Source organism: Euleptes europaea, chromosome 15, assembly GCF_029931775.1.
Source record: "Euleptes europaea isolate rEulEur1 chromosome 15, rEulEur1.hap1, whole genome shotgun sequence".
Lineage (NCBI taxonomy): Eukaryota > Metazoa > Chordata > Lepidosauria > Squamata > Sphaerodactylidae > Euleptes > Euleptes europaea.
In genome coordinates, this window is record NC_079326.1 from 35,201,369 (window position 1) to 35,217,938 (window position 16,570).

Below are 16,570 nucleotides of genomic sequence, written 5' to 3' on the forward strand. Positions count from 1 at the left end.
TGGGGTGCTGATGGACTCAGGCCTCATGATGGAAACACAGGTGGCAGCAATGGCCAGGAACACCGTCAGCTGATGAACCAGCAGCAGCCTTTCCTGGGTAACAAATACCTTATCACTGTGGCGAATGCCCTGGTAGCATACAGATTAGACTACTGCAATGTGCTGTAATGGTGCTGACCTTGACAAGTGTTCAGAGGCTATAGTTGATACAGAATACAGATTGGAATGAGAGCCAGCGTGGTGTAGTGGTTAAGAGCGGTGGCTTGGAGCAGTGGACTCTGATCTGGAGAACCGGGTTTGATTCCCTACTCCTCCACATGAGCAGTGGAGGCTAATCTGGTGAACTGGATTTGTTTCCCCACTCCAACACATGAAGCCCGCTGGGTGAACTTGGGCTAGTCACACTCTCTCAGTCCCACCTACCTCACAGGGTGTTTGAGGGGAAGGGAAGGTGATTGTAAGTCGGTTTGATTCTTCCTTAAGTGGTAAAGTTGGCATATAAAAACCAACTTTTCCTCTTCTTCTTGTAGGGACCACATCACTCCAGACTTGCTCCACCAACACTGGCTCCTAGTGAGCTCCTGGGCCCAATTCAAGGTGCTGGTATTGACCTTTACAACTCCATATAGCTTGGGACCAACATAACTTAAGGACCTATCAACTCTCATATGAACTTACCCACCACTGCAGTCATCTTAAAGGGCCCTTCTTTGAGTTCCCTTGCCATCTGAGGCTAGATGGGTGGCAATGTGAAAAAGGGCCTTCTTGGTCATGGCACCAAAATTACAGAATTCCACCCCAAGAAAATCCATCTGTTCCCCTCTGTCATTGTCTTCTGGAAGTGGGTGAAGACTTATCTGTTTCGTCTGGCATTCCCTCAGTCCTTCATGTGTATGTGCTTTGTTTCAGTTGTATTATACTTTCCCTTGGGTCTTTGCATATATGCAAAAACAAATTTATATTTTCAGCAGCTTGTCTGTGCGAATTATAAAGTATTCATTTTTACATACAGGGGCCTCTTTAGGGCCTTATCATGTCACAGTCCAAGCCACACACTGAATTCATTCAGAGAGACACTTGCTGTAATATTTACTGTTGTATTATGTAGCTTAAAACTCTCCATTGCCTTGGTGCACAAACCTGAAAACCATAATCCTGGTAACTATAAATGCAGCACTTGCAATTTTATATTTCTTCACTTTTAAATACAGGGGTGTTTGGCACTGGAATTTCGAATTTGCTCCTTTTAAAACACAGGCGATTTCTCTCAGGGATTTCAGGTTCACATTCTTCTCTCTCATGTTTTGCATCTCAGATCCGGGAGGGGGGTTCAGCTTACCTGCTTGACACGGGCATTTGCCTTGGGCAACAGGCTGGTGGACAAAACAGATGGTAACTGAGAGCAGCAAAGCTCTGGGAAAGGGTTGGGGATGGAGGGGATTTTCAGTACATCAAGTTCTGTCTCAGTTCTCCTGCATTGAAAGAAGAAAATATATGGAGAATAATCATCTAAACAAAAATCCAAATTCAAAGGTTCAAAACTATAAGATTATTACAAAGATTTTTTTTCCTGAGGACTTTCTCCCCCTCCCCCGCCATCCCCTCCACAGAAAAAAACAGAAATTTTGGGGACTGCAGAGGGGAAAATGCTCATTTTTTGAATGAGTGAAGTCTTGTTTTAGCAATTTGTGGACCTCTTCTACATGAATCTCTCTAATCCCATAAAACGATAAATTATTTAATAAAGGTGCAAGCACCAGGTCATTCCTGACCCATGGGGTGACGTCACATCCCTACGTTTACTAGGCAGACTTTGTTTATGGGCTGATTTGCTATTGCCTTCCCCAGTTCTCTACACTTTACCCCCAGCAAGCTGGGTACTCATTTTACCCACCTTGGAAGTATGGAAGGCTGAGTCAACCTTGAGCCGGCTACCTGAAACTGACTTGGGTGTATTTGAAATTTTGCAATCCTGAGAAGGTCTACTCATAATCCTGCTCCAATCTATTCAATAATGCTTACACACAGGAAAGTGTTCTTAGGATTGCACTGTAAGGCATTTACACTTCTAAATTTCATAAATATGCCAAGTGGTACAATTGTATATATCAAGTCATAAATTATGCCTTTTATGGAGGAGGAGGAGGAAGAAGAATTGGTTTTTATATGACAACTTTCTCTACCATTTAAAGAAGAATCAAACCGGCTCACAATCACCTTCCCTTCACCTCCCCACAACAGATACCCTGTGAGGTAGGTGGGACTGAGAGAGCTCTAAGAGACCTGTGATTAGACCAAGGTCACCCAGCTGGCTTCATGTGTAGGAGTGGGGAAACCAGCCCCCGGTTCACCAGACTAGCGTCCACTGCTCATGTAGAGGAGTGGAGAGTCAAACCCGGTTCTCACCAGATTAGAGTCTATTGCTCCAAACACCACTCTTAACCCCTACACCACACTGGCTCTCCAGTAAAGGAGTAAAGTCTTGATAATAAAATATTACATTTAGTTCAGTGTTTCCCAACACACTGGTTCCAAAATGTCCAGAAATTTTGCATCTCCACCTGAAAGGTTAGAATCTGTCCACTTTATTTCAGTGACCCCATGTTTCTCTGGTCTGAGCCTGTCACTCCAACCACTATGTTCCACCAGTTCTTACTGGATCATTAAGGCATTGGCAAGGTAAAAACTTCTACTTATTTAGTTTTTTAAAAATTTGTTTGTTATTTAGACATTTATCCTCTACTTTTCTCCCCAGTGGGGACTCTCCTTCTGTGTTTAGCTTTACAACAACCCTGTGAAGTAGACGAGGCTGAGGAAGTGACTTGCCCAAGGTCCCATAGCAAGTTTCCATGGCAGAGCAGAGATTCAAACCTTTCTTGCCCAGATTCTAGACCAACATTCTAAGCACTACACAACATTGGCTCTCTGAAATCAGTGTACCTTATTTTCAAATAAATAGCTTATCAAGATTCACAACCACATTGCTTACTGCCAGGAAGATATACTTGGAAGTAAGCTCTACTCAAGAGATTTTACTCTGAAACAACTTTCATGACAGCAACCTGAATTTGGGAGTAAGTAACATTAAATGCAGTAGAGTGTACTTCTAAATTACCCTATTTACCAGAAATAACAATCCTGAATGTAAGAGGGACCTCACCCCCAAAGAAGTTATACACAAAAAGTTTTTTTTATTACTATAATACTTGTATACAAATATAAGCAAGCTTCCAGGGCAGAGTGGTGATTTGAACCTCAGTCTCCCAGCTCCTAGCCCAAACCTCTAACCATTAGCCCATGCAGTTTGGTGTAAATACAGAGAATCCTGCCCAGAGCCAGGCCCTAGGTTCTGGTGAAAAATATGAAGTGGCCTGATTTGGCACCCTTCAGATCACAGGGAAGGGGAGGTCCAAATGTGAAAGCATCTTGAACTGACAGGATCAACCATGTATCTTAAAAAAAACTACCCCAAAATGCAAAGAACTGTGAACTGAACTTTCTAGAAAAATAAATGCTGATGACACACACAATTGGTGAAATGCAAGTTATAACCAGATTAGCACCACAGTAACTGACTGGATTCTATATCATGGTTATCATTTAACCACTTTCCACTTTTACTAGCCTCTTTACTTGTGAACTGATATATCAAGAATGGTTATGGACCATCAGGAGAGTTTCTTCACAAGCAACTGCTCGCATTCCTCGAAGTACTTCATTTCAGAGAACATCTGCAGAAGGAGATGTGTAAAGTTGATCCATAAGATTCAAGGAAAGCTTACCTTCCAAGCTTGGGTGTCCAGTAATCCACTTTATAAGAGTAAAAAGAGACCCCTCAGGCAATTAAAATCGTAGCTAAAGGAGCACAGATGTGCCTGTGTACTCAGAAGTAAATCTCACTTTACTCAGTGGGGCTTACTCCTGTGGATACGAAGCAGCCCCAACCTCCCAAGTATAAAAAGGTAAAATGGAAATAATGATGCTTCAATTCACTTCAAAAATGATAATCACTTTCAACCCCCATATATTGTTCCCTGTCAGAAGATTCTTTCATCAGCAGCGTTGTTAAAGTGGAAACCCAAAAACATCAAAAGTTAATAGCCTTTATTCCCCAGGCTAGATGGTAAAAAGGTGAAACAGGGCATATTACAGAAGCCACCGAAATAACATTTACAAAGTGACGCTTATTGTTGTTTAGCTCTACAGAATACTTTTAATCCAGTTTTTTTTTTACTTCCAAAGGTAAATTCCACATGATTTCTGAGGTTTGTTCAGATTATCTATGTATGTGTCACACACATACGATTCTAATGGTTTCGCAAAACCCTCTTCCAAATTGCTCAAAAATTGGAATGCTTCCATTCAAGTCAGCTCTAGTTCTGATGTAGGCTGTGAGCAAAAGATGTCCATTGGTGGCAGAGCTGGGCCACACAGAGATCATCTGTTCCAAATTATGCAACACATGGGCCAGAGTTTCAGGATCACTCTGCCTTAGGGATTATCATTATTAACTTGCACTACTTTTCTTGTTCACTAGTCTTAATTTGGAAGGTGTGTGTCTTATTCTTTTAAATTCTGCACGCCTCCCCAAGCACTATTTCGGGTAGAATGGCCAACTTCAAAGCTTCTTAATAAGTAAAATTTGGAGCCTAGGGGGCTTCTGCCACCCAAGGCTCTTTCTACAGCAGGTAGATGGTAGACATATGAACATATATGAAGCTGCCTTAAACTGAATCTAACCCTTGGCCCATCAAAGTCAGTACTGTCTACTCAGACCAGTAGTGGCTCTCCAGGGTCTCAGGCAGAGGTCTTTCACAGCACCTAGTTGCCTAGTCCTTTAAACTGGAGATGCCGGAGATTGAACCTGGGCCTTCTGCATGCCAAGCAGATGCTCTACCACTGAGCCATGGCCATGCAGAGGCAGGTGATGGCAAACTGCTTCTGCTCATTTGTTGTCTTGAAACCCCCACGGCTGGGCTCACTATGAGCTGGCTACAACCTGACAGCACTCAAGTGCTCTTAATGTGCGCTTTATTTGCTCATTTGGCACATCTCTCAGAAGACCTGCCCTGCTGGACCAGACCATCTAGGCCAGCGACCGGCATCTAGCCCTCCCATAAGAAAAGCCATGCTGGATCGGACCCAAAGTCCATCAAGTCCAGCAGTCTGTTCTCACAGTGGCCAACCAGGTGCCTCTGGAAGCCCACAAACAAGACGACTGCAGCAGCACCAGCCTGCCTGTGTTCCACAGCACCTAATATATTAGGCATGCTCTTCTGATCCTGGAGGGAATAGGGTTGCATCATACTAGTATGCATTTTGACTAGTAGCCATGGATAGCCCTCTCCTGCATGAGCATGTCCAACCCCCGCAAGTTGGCAGCCCCATCACCACATCCTGGGGCAGGGGGGTCCCACAATTCAACGACGCGGTTCATCCAAAGCATCCCGTTCTCAGAGGCCATTTATACCTGGGAGGCTTTGCCTTGGGTTTGCTGCTCTGTAGATGCCCGTCTTCCCCCATCCCAATTCTCAGAACTCAAAACCAAACCCCCGTGCAGAGTTCTCAGATGGGGAAAATGTGCATTTTAGAAAATGGCAAATCCAAGGCAAAGCCCTCCCAGGCGCAAAGGGCCCGAGATAGACTGCCCCCGCCCATGGAGGTTCCACCCCACGCTCCCCCTCCCTGCTGCGCGCGCCCCCTCTTCGCCCTTCAGGTGTTGCCCCCTCTCCTCCGAGGGGAGGGCTTACCTGTCTTCCTGGGCGGGAGGCATCCAAGAGGAGAAGGCGAGCTCCCCCCCGCCGCCGCCGCCCGCCGCCGGGAGTGCGCGGCGTCCCCTGGCCGCCCGCCTCTGCCAACCTGGCAGCGAAGTCGCCATCGCCTCTGCCCTCCCGACGCGGCTCCGAAGGGCCTCCCGCGGGCTGCCAGGCGCACCTTGGCGGCGGCGGCGGGCCGGCAGCAGCCCCACGTGCGGCGTCCCTGGGAAGGGGCGGAGCCGCCGGCAAGGCCGCCAAGGTAACCCCACCCCCGGGGAAGGGATGCCGTTGGGGGGGTGGGGTTGTTGGGGGGCGCGGCCAGGCCCTCTGGGGGTCCTGGCGAGGTCAGCGTGGCTTTGCGGCGGTCGGGGTGGCGCTCCCGGTCTGCGGGGTTCTAGATCCGCTCCGGGTTCCAGAGGCTGGGCTGCGTTGTCCAGGTGCGGAGGACCCTTTGCGCCGCCTGAGTCGAGTGATGCTTAGTAAATCCCACGGAATGGAAGAGGACACCTGAAGCGGCCTCATACCGATATTTATATCCCTATTTATTGATGCCTTTTTTTTTTACTAAGCGACAGGGACCCCAAGGTTACACTGTCAGTGGCAAGATTTGTTTCAGTCCTTATATCCCTCCAACACTAGATATCTGCTGCTCAAGATCAATTGGTCAAGGAGCTTTCTAAGGGATAAAAGGAATAGCCCTATTTACTTTATTTGTATCCCTTTTCCTCCAATGGGGACCCAGAGTGGCTTACATCATTCTCCTCTCCTTCATCCTCACAACAACCCTTTGAGGTAGGTTGTCTAGGAATGGGCAACATGTCACTCAACGGGTGTCGCCTGAGGACTTGTTTGTCTTCATTCCATAATATGGAATTTGATCCAATAGTGTCAGTATTGCGTACTCAGACTGGCAGCGGCTCTCCAGGGTCTCAGGCAGGGGTTTTTCACATCACCTACTTGCCTAGTCCCTTTAAGTGGAGATGCCGGGGATTGAACCTGGGACCTTCTGCATGCCAAGCAGAGGCTCTACCAGTGAGCCACAGCCCCTCCCTAGTAGATGAGTTTAGGACTGCAGTCACTGCCGACTGCAGTTCTCAGCATACTTAACAGAGATTGGATCCCGCCTTATTGAACTGATGAGACTTTCTCCCAGGTATGTTTAGGATTTGCACTCATCTGTAGTCCAATCTGATGCAGATCTACTCAGAAATAAGGTGCTTCCAGTTTTAATGGTACTTATTCCGAGGTTAAATGTGTATAGGATTGCAGCAGGCTTTGTTGTCTTCTGTGTCTGATCTTGAGGACATTTTTGCACAAAAAGGGGTGGTAGTAACTAAATGTTTCCTTATGATCTAATTTGGCGGATTTAAAAAACACATTGGGGCTGAACCAAGCATTGCTACATATTGTCATAAAAGACCCAGCCCAAACCCTTAATGACAACTTTTCTAGAAATGTATATTGGATGTGCATTGCACACAAAGCCTTGCCTGTGAATAGGGATATCTGCTGTCCAACAGGAACACACCCAGGTCTTTCCCATAATGTTGAGCTGTGGTCCTTCTGCTAGCATGAAGTGGAAAAACCCCTGTCTATATGTCTCAAACATGCAAGTAGCGGCACTGCTTTGGAACTGGTCTGTGGCACTTTGATGCACAAATGAAACTCCTGCAGATTGTCTCCCCAGGGCATTGTCTGTTGCAGGGCTTCATGTAACTTGTGAAGAGAGAGAGACTCAGCACCACGAAGAATGAGAATGCTCTTCGTGCACAGGGCAGCTCAGTTCTTTTGTGAGCACTAGAGTACCTGTCTGCTGCTCATAGAGGGTTGCATCTAGGGCAGCATTTCATGAGCTGAAGGACTAACACCTTTGACGTACAACTTTCTCAGCTTCCCCTTCCCTCAGCAGCCCAAGATGCCTCCGCAAATCTTGTTCCTAAACAGGGTTTAAGGGCATTTTGGTTCCCACAGGAAGTGGAGGTAAAGCCAAGAAAGGCACACAGTCCATGGACTGAAATCCTGCTCTGGATCTATCCCAGACTCTAGGCAGTGGTTCCCAAACTTTTCGGGCCACTGCCCCCTTGGTTCCACAAACTCAACCCCAGCACCCCCTACCCAATCCTATAAAAAGCTTTATTCAAAATAGGGGTTTGCATGACGCTCTAAACAAGATAATAACAATAAAATTTCAAAACTAACAATTGCATATCTATTCAAAATCAAATTAAAACTTTTTAATTGAAATGTATTCAAGAAAACTGATGAACTTCATCCAGTGGTACCAGCTCTTCAAAGTCTGGGGGGAAATTCTGATAGTTTCCACCAAATTTGCCAGCATGGTACCATAGCTTGATCTACTGTAAATTAGTGAACAACACAGTTGAAGGGGCCCACCTCTGGCACCCCCCTGCTGCCCCCTTGCCTCTTAGTGCCCCCCTAGGTAACCCCACTGCCCCCAGGGGGTGGTACTGCCCATTTTGGGAACCACTGCTCTAGACTGGAATGGCATAGTCCAGATTCATTCATTTATCTATTTACTTTATTTATATCCCTGTTTATTTATATCCCTTTTCCTCCAATGGGGACCCAGAGTGGCTTACATCATTCTCCTCTCCTCTGTTTCATCCTCACAACCACCCTGTGAGGTAGGTTGTCTAGGAATGGGCAACATGTCACTCAACGGGTGACGCCTGAGTACTTGTTTGTCTGCATTCCGTAATATGCACCAAAAGGCACATCTCAGCTATTCAACAGAGAAGCTTAGTATGTGGCTGCCTGTATGTATTCAGATGCCTGTCAGCTCTGCATGGAGATGCTGCATGAAGATCTCCCTTGGTGCACATTGGACCCCCTGAGGGTAGACCATGAGTTGAGAGTCTCAGGTGGCTTCTGAAGCCCCTGCTGCCTTGTTGTGAGACCATACAGAAACCGTTTGTCTTTTGCTGCTTCTTGGAAGAATGCTCCTACTGCATATTGACCGAGAGCATGGACATCAGGGTTCCCACCTCTTTTGGTGTCTACTGAGGGGAGCGGTGGAAGAGCAAGGCAAGGCCATCCAGCAGTGGAGCAGAATCCTCACCGGCTTGAACCCTTGGCTTGTTCCTCGACAGAAATGAGGCTTTGTGTGTGCCTCATTTGTCTTTTACAGACGGGTGGAGGTCTGTGTGATCTCAGACCCTTCTCACTAGGGAGTAAGTCCCTTGCACTCATTGGGACTGACTCCTGAGTATACATGCTGAGGATGCCCTGGAAGACACCTAGTATCATTAAACAGAATATGTAAAACAAAACTTGTCAAGAGGGACTTCCTGCAAAGGGGACACTGTTGTAGTTTTTAAATGTTTGTGGAAATTTAGTTTTGCTGTATTGTTTTTGTAATCCATCTTAAGTCCTTGTGAAAAGGCTGACTATAAAGTAATAAATTAAAAAAACACTCCCATCTCCCAGTAGCTACAGAAAAAGTCTAGAAAGGCAGCTGAAATTACATATTTTGCCTTTAACTCAGCCTTAGATGGAGAAAGGAAGAAGATTTGAAGCCCCTTTGGGTCCCCACTGGAGATAAAATGGGTTCTATATACAGTAAATAAAATAGAAACAACCGCCTTTAATGGCGCCCACAAACTTTTAAGTGATGTGATGTTTTTGAAAAAGTTTTTTTAAAAACGCCTTAAGAAAAAATAGCTAACTTGGATGCTGAGGATTATTCCATGCAAAGAATAAAGAAATAAAGTTATGAACCTTTGAGCAAAGAAGAGCCATATGCATAAGAGGGTGTTGTTTGAGAAGCTGCAAAGACAATAATAAGGAAAATGACAGGTTCCTCCTTGAGCGTCCCTCTTTTTGCTGTATCTTGTTTTGACATGCTGAAGGGCGCATCCTTCATACAGCCCTTCTTTTATACATTTTTCTGAGGGCCAAAGGAGATGACTCCGTGTTCAGATCTTCCGTCTCTTCAAACGTTGCTAAAATATCAGCAAGAAGTGGATGGTTTGCATTGGGACCACAGTGCTTGGTGTTTCTCATGCCTCATCCAGCATTTCCCCTGGAAGAGCTATTTGCCCAGGTGAGGAATACAATTGAGAAACAAACACATTGGCCTGGTTTTAGATTTGGGGGGCTTCTGGGCAGAGAGTGCCCAGCCCCCCTTTTTTCCTCTGCCTAATACCAGGCCCTGCTCTCGGCCTCCCTTACCATCTGCAGACCCACGTTCCTGTGCATCCTCCCCCCCCCATCCCCTCATGAGCCCTCTCACCTCCTGTGCCACACCCGTGCCCACTCCCTGACAGAGGGATTGCAAGCAAGCGGGTGGGGGGCAGGGCAGGTAGGCAGGAGGGGAGGCACGTGGTCAGTGACAGTGGGTCAGAAGCTCTAGGCCCCGGGCCACTGCCCACCATAGGGTACACTGACGCCAGCCCTGGTGGCTAAGGCGTTAGACTAGGATCTGGGAAAACCAAGGGCAAGTTCCCACTTTGCCATGAAAGCTGGGTGTCCTTGAGCCAGGCACTTTCTGTCAGCCTCATTTGACCTCACAGGGTTGTTATTGTGAGGTTAAAAATGGAGGTGGGGAGAACAACATTTGGGTCCCCATAAGACTGAAAATCAATGTCTAAATAAACATTTGAAACGGGGGGGGGCACTATCATGTGGGAAGGAGGGAAATGGCCAGCTTGGGCCTTCCGGCAGGTCTGACTCCACAGTTGCTTACCAAACCCAAACTGTCCTCTTGACTGGCCTCAAAATGGTGCCCACACCGCTGTTTACGTTAAGGAGATGACATGTTTGTCCCAACTCTGGAGTTGGCTGCACAAAATCCTAACCTAGATGAACGATATCTATCTATCTATCTATCTATCTATCTATCTATCTATCTATCTATCTATCTATCGTAAATAAGTGAATTAATTTTTTTGTTACACTTGGTACTTAGTATTAAGCCCAACAGGTGTTCAAAGTTTTACCATTTGTTAGACTGCTTTGATTGCATAATACAATATTTAATGTGTTACTTTATTAAGGCTGAAACTAGAAAATTCTTTATGAGCTTCATATATTGTTCTTTATGAATTGCAGTTCTGAGCATGGGCCAAAATAGAGTGGCAGCTTTTTTTTTTCTTTGCATGTGTCCCTAATTAGATTTTGCAGGGTGAAGGGGAGCGGGGGAGCAACCCCTTCACTACTATTACAGCACCATTTAGAAAGCAACTACTTTTAAAGCCAGCGCCACACAAAAGGCACCACCTCTTATATCCATCTTCTCTCACACACAAATAGAGAATTGGAAACATTATAAGGCCAGATAAAATCTTAACTTTTCTGTGTAATGTATTTTACAGCCATACAGATAGATTTACCAAAATAACTCAAAGTACAGTGTGTGTCTAACATGCCTCATTGAAAGGAGATGCAACCCTGGCACTACAGCAATAGGATTGGGAGAAAAGATCTGCGCCCCCTCCTGCAGTCCTTGTACGAACAGTGGGATACAAAAAGATTTAAGGCAGTTGGATCTAAAGCTGCTGTTCTGTCAGTGTCATAGTAGTTACGCAGAGGGGGGGCGAAGGCAATTGTTGCCCCCTTCCCATTGCATATTCTTACATTGCCTGCTCCACGCTATGTCTGAGAGTCCCTTGACCCTGAAATATCAAGGTGCCCAATGAACTCCTGCAGGAGGGGAATGACACAAAGTCTTGCTCTGCCAGCTTCACTTCTACTGATGGTGTTTTGGAACCAACCCACAGACATTAGAGGCCTATGTTTTGCATACCACAACACCAGTAAATAATAGATTGTTGTGTACTATTTCCCTGAACTAGATGGGCCAGGCTAGCCTGATCATGTCAGATCTTGGAAGCTAAGCAAGGCTGGTTAGTACTTTGAAGACCACCAAGGAAGTCCAGGGTTGCTACACAGGGATGGGCAAAGGCGAACCACCCATTTGTCTCTTGCCTTGAAAACTCTACAGGGCTGCCGTAAGCCGGCTGCAACTTGATGGCACTTTTCCCACTACATATACTATTTAATCCCAATATATGAAGTTGCCACTGGTCTACCAAGGTCAGTCTTGTCTACTCTGACTGGCAGTGGGTCTCCGTGAGAGGCCATTCATATCACCCACTACCTGATCCTTTTGACTGGTGATGCTGGGGATTGAACCTGGGACCTTCTACTGGCCAAGCAAATGTTCTGTTGCTGAATCATGACCCTTTCCCTAAATGAAGCTGGCTTATCTTGAATCAGACCATTGGTTTATCAAGGTCCGTCTTGTCTACTCTAACAGGCAGAGACTCTCCAGGGTGGCAGGTAGAGGTCTTTTGCAGCTCCTACTACCGGATGTTTTTTTAGCCAGACATGCTAGGGATTGAACCTAGGGCCTTCTTCAACCAAAGCAGATGATCTGCCATTGAGCCACAATCCCTCCCACACAACGAGAAGCCTGTAATTTCCACATTCAAGCATCATTCCGCAATAATAAACCAAGAATAAATACAACTACTGAGATGAACATAATCTGCTGGATGATTTCAGTCCTGAAAAATATCTGAAAACAGCCTCTCTGGAAGATAGATCTCAAGGAGAAGATATAAATACATAACCTTTATATCCATGTGACCTATAACTTTTGGCAAACACCACAGTACAGCAAAGAACTAAGATTTCTTGATGTGCTGTGCTCCTGCTTATAAGTAGAAGCACTTGGAAACTGTTTGTGCCCAAGTTTTGTAGCAACTGGGGAAAAATGGGTTGTGCTGGAGACAACTTGTGGGAGGTGAAAGAATTATAGGGAAGTATGTGTTTGTGAAATCAAAGCAGCAAAGAGTATAGGGGAAAGACTGAGAAGATAAGGAAAATCTGCACTTTTTGCCCAGGCTTTTACTTGACTGCTTGCCTAATCACCTATGGCAATAATTTCCAGATGACCCAAGGAGGGGGTTTGGGTTTTCTTTTTTTCTAAATTGGAATCTAGCTAGTTCTTTTTTTCTTTCAAATGTGCAGAGTTTAATGTATATGTGTAAAACAAGGCAGGGTAATCCAACATTACTGAGAGATATATCTGATGGGAACTTATTTGTAAGGCTGTGTGTGATGGGCCAGTTCAGATGAAAGGATTTAAACAGATACATATGCCCCGTGTTGATCGCAGTGGGTTGGATCCAAGCAGTTTTCTGCTGGTGAAAGAAGCAAGGGCGAGGAGTCCCCTTTGACTACCAAAAAGATCATGCTGGTTTGTGGTAGGGAGAAAAAGCCGTCTGGATCCAACCCATTGGGTTGAATCCTACCCAATCCACTCAGCTTTCTGGCACATTAAAAGAACTGCAGCACCTGAACAAGGGTGGAATTTAAAGGTTAGAATTAACCATTTAGAATAGGTTAGATGGGGTAGAACGGATGAAAACACAAGTTTACAGGCTTTCAGAGTATTTAGAATATAAAAGTGGTGGTCACATATCACAGAATCAGATCATTTTCCTTAAGGACTTGAGTCAACGTGGTGTAGTGGTTGGGATCAGTGGACTCATCTGGAGAACTGGGTTTGATTCCCCACTCCTCCACATGAATGGTGGACTCTAATCTGGTGAATTGGGTTGGTTTCCCCACTCCTCCACATGAAGCCTGCTGGGTGACCTTGGGCTAGTCACAGTTCTCTCTGAACTCTCTCAGTCCCACCTGTCTCACAAAGTGTCTGTTGTGGGGAGAGGAAGGGAAGGTGATTGTAAGCCGGTTTGAGACTACTTTTGGTAGAGAAAATTAGAGTATAAAAACCAACTCTTCTTCAAATACAATAGGCGTATAAAGAAATGAGCCAGACTGTTCTAGGAAAACCCTTGAAAGAACTTTCAGTACATTGGCTGGAATCTATGCAACTGCACTTCTCCACACATCCACGTGTGTCTAACTATGCCAGTTCTTTGCTATGGTTGTATTTGTCCATGGGATGGGTTAATGGAACATTTAAAAAGTCTAAGACATATTAGTCAATGCCTATGATCCAGAGAAACAATTAAGTTAAATAGATGTGTGCAGTGAAGTTCTCTTTCTTATCACTACAGAAGCATGCCCTTTGCCATTGATGCATTATGAGCCTTTAAATAGGTATGGAAAATCCCAAAGAATTTTGTGCCACAACAAGGGAAGCCAGTAGTCTGAGAAAAAAAGATCAGTGTTGAATATAGGATCTTGTGTGTATGTGCCGTCAAGTCACAGCTGACTTATGTCAACCCCATAGGGCTTTCAGGGCAAGAGATGTTCAGAGGTGGTTTGGCATTGCCTGCTTCCACGTGGGCTGAGAGAGTTCTGAGAGAACTGTGACTGGCCAAGGTCACCCAGCGGGCTTCATGTGAAGGAGGTGGGAATCGAACCCAGTTCTCTAGATTAGAATCCGCTGCCCCTAACTACTACGCCATGCTGAATCTCTTAGGCACATGTAAACAGGGTCCAGAAATGCCCCTGGAAAACACTCTAGTAGTATATTCTTCCTGGTCCGTGGATGACTCCTCAGTCATCAAGCTCCACAAAAAGTTTCTGAAATGCAAGGTTCAGTTGCTTGTTTCCTACAGAATAAAGAAGCTTCACGAATAATGTAGAAATGTTGGGATGCTGAAGACTACTGATAAACCAGAACTGGCTGTTAGGAGGGACCATGGCCCAGCGATGAAGAATCTGCTGGGCATGCAGAAGGTCCCAGGTTCAGTCCTGACATCTCAAATTAAAAGGATCAGGTAGTAGGTGATGTGAAAGACCTCTGCCTGAGACCCTGGAAAGCCATTTCCTGCTGAGAAGGTAATACTTACCTTGATAGATCAATGGTCTGGCTCAGCTTCATGTGAGTGTCCCAAATGTTAGTCTTTCACACTCACCCCAACCTCCAAGATGTCAGTGGCTAGTAGTTGCTAGGGTCTACAGTGTGCCTACTTGCTAAGAACTTCCTCCTGGAAATGCACCCCAACAAAATGAAACGTTGGGCAGAACACACCACTTTCCTCAGGAAAGATCCTGGCAATGGTCCCTCCCTGTTGATTGCTAGCAGTGTTTTGTGTGGGCAAGGGCAAAAAAAGCTAATTAACTTACCATAGAATAAGTTTTCCAACATCTGCCTAAATAAGCATGATATAGGTTGCCAATGCTTCAGGGCCAACTGGTGTGGAAACAGTAGACTTTATAAGACCTGAGAGGGGGTTGCCAGAAAGTATATGAGGCGGGTAGGTTAATAGTAACTCTCTACTTGTAACACAACATAACTCTCAGTCTTCCCCTCATGGCACTGGGAGCAGCTCCCTCACTCTCCCTCAAGTCTCCACCACCGAGTCTGCGCTGCACCATCCTTTTTAAGCCTCACAAACATGTGGGCAGCATGTGGCCCCTTCACCTGCCCTCCACCTCCCCGGGTTCTCCCCAAGTCAACCAGCTCCTCCCCACCTACTGGCAAGGCCATCGCCATCCCACCAAGCAGTCACAACCCCCCTGAATCATGTTGGTGGGTGTGGTCTTCTCACACACCTATCATTTCCCATTTTCCCTCCACTGGGTCAACTTCCACAGCTGAGGTCCCACTCCCTCATTCACATGGCAACCCCTCCCATCACAAAGAGCATTACCATAATAATGGCTGTATAAATATGGAACCACTGGCCCTCTATTTCCAGCATATCAGGGGAAACTATATAGTAATAAGCCTTTTCTGTATAGTTTTTGTTTCCTTGCCATCAACAGCATTTCATTCCTGAATAAAAACCATTAAGTGGGGCATATATGAGCCGAAACTGCAAACTGTTTGAGGATCTTCACACTTCAAAGAGATTCAGCATCCTTTCAGTGTGCCATGGTTCAGCTTTTAAATGCAATGTGAGATTCAAATGTGAAAAGGAAATCCAAATATAGGTCCTAGGAAATACAGGAGAGCTTCTCACTTCTGTGCCTTTCCCCCTAATCATGTAGAATCCTGTACTATTTTTGTAGATTAGCTCAAACAACTGAGGGAATTTTTAATGTGCTGTTTTCAGCAAATTACGTATCTCAAAGCAAGACTGCATACGACGTTCTTCTACTGACATTAGGTGCGCTATCTGATAGTGTTAAATCATAGATATCCAACAGAGCTATCTTTCTTTAGAATATTCATACTTTAGAATATTCATGCTTTAAGCAACAAAATACAACTAGAGCTACGTGGGTTGTGTTTTTTTTTTTTTTTTGTTAAGGTAATGAAACGGCATTTAAAAGATAAAACTCTGTAGAAAAACCCGAGTACATGCTGCCAGCCATCCATGGGGAAATTTTGTTTCAGGCAAGAAGAACTCTGAAGATGTCTGCCACAGCTGCTGGCGAAACGTCAGGAAAGAAAATACCAAGACCATGGTCACACAGCCCGGATAACCTACAAGAACCAAAGAACTCCATACGTTTGGCCGAATCCAAACTTGGGGGTTAAGGACAGTAACATTTCTGCTCCTGCTTTTCTCATTATCATCTGATGAACAGCATCTTAGCTAGAAATGCATCAAGATTTGATATTTTCTAGTAACTATTATATCCATTATTCCAGTTTACAATTACGCTATATTAAGGACAAACCCACCATACAGATGTACAGTTTATTAGTGTATGTGTGTGTATTTATCTATCTAAATCACTGGTTCCCAACCAGGGGTCCGTGGACCCCCAGGGGTCCGCGAGAACTAAATTAAGGTCCGCGAAACAAAGTTATAAACCCATAATAAATTAATATTTTCAATTAAAAGTTCTCTATTATAAAATATATATATTCAAATATTATTCTAAGTTTAATGTTTAACTAACAGTTATGATTAAAGTTTATT

At 45.1% G+C, this 16,570-nt stretch overlaps 1 protein-coding gene across 1 annotated transcript in view; it reads right to left on the bottom strand.

Annotated features, from left to right (window-relative positions):
* Positions 1-5,878, bottom strand: part of GRB14 (growth factor receptor bound protein 14) — a 58,622-nt gene extending 52,744 nt beyond the window's left edge. The window contains exons 1-2 of the mRNA XM_056861180.1: positions 5,751-5,878; positions 1,340-1,472 (exon numbers count right to left, since the gene is read on the bottom strand). Of these exons, the coding sequence (XP_056717158.1) occupies positions 1,340-1,472; positions 5,751-5,878 (261 nt within the window). The remainder of the gene's footprint in view (positions 1-1,339; positions 1,473-5,750) is intronic.
* Between the last annotated feature and the right edge of the window lie 10,692 nt (positions 5,879-16,570).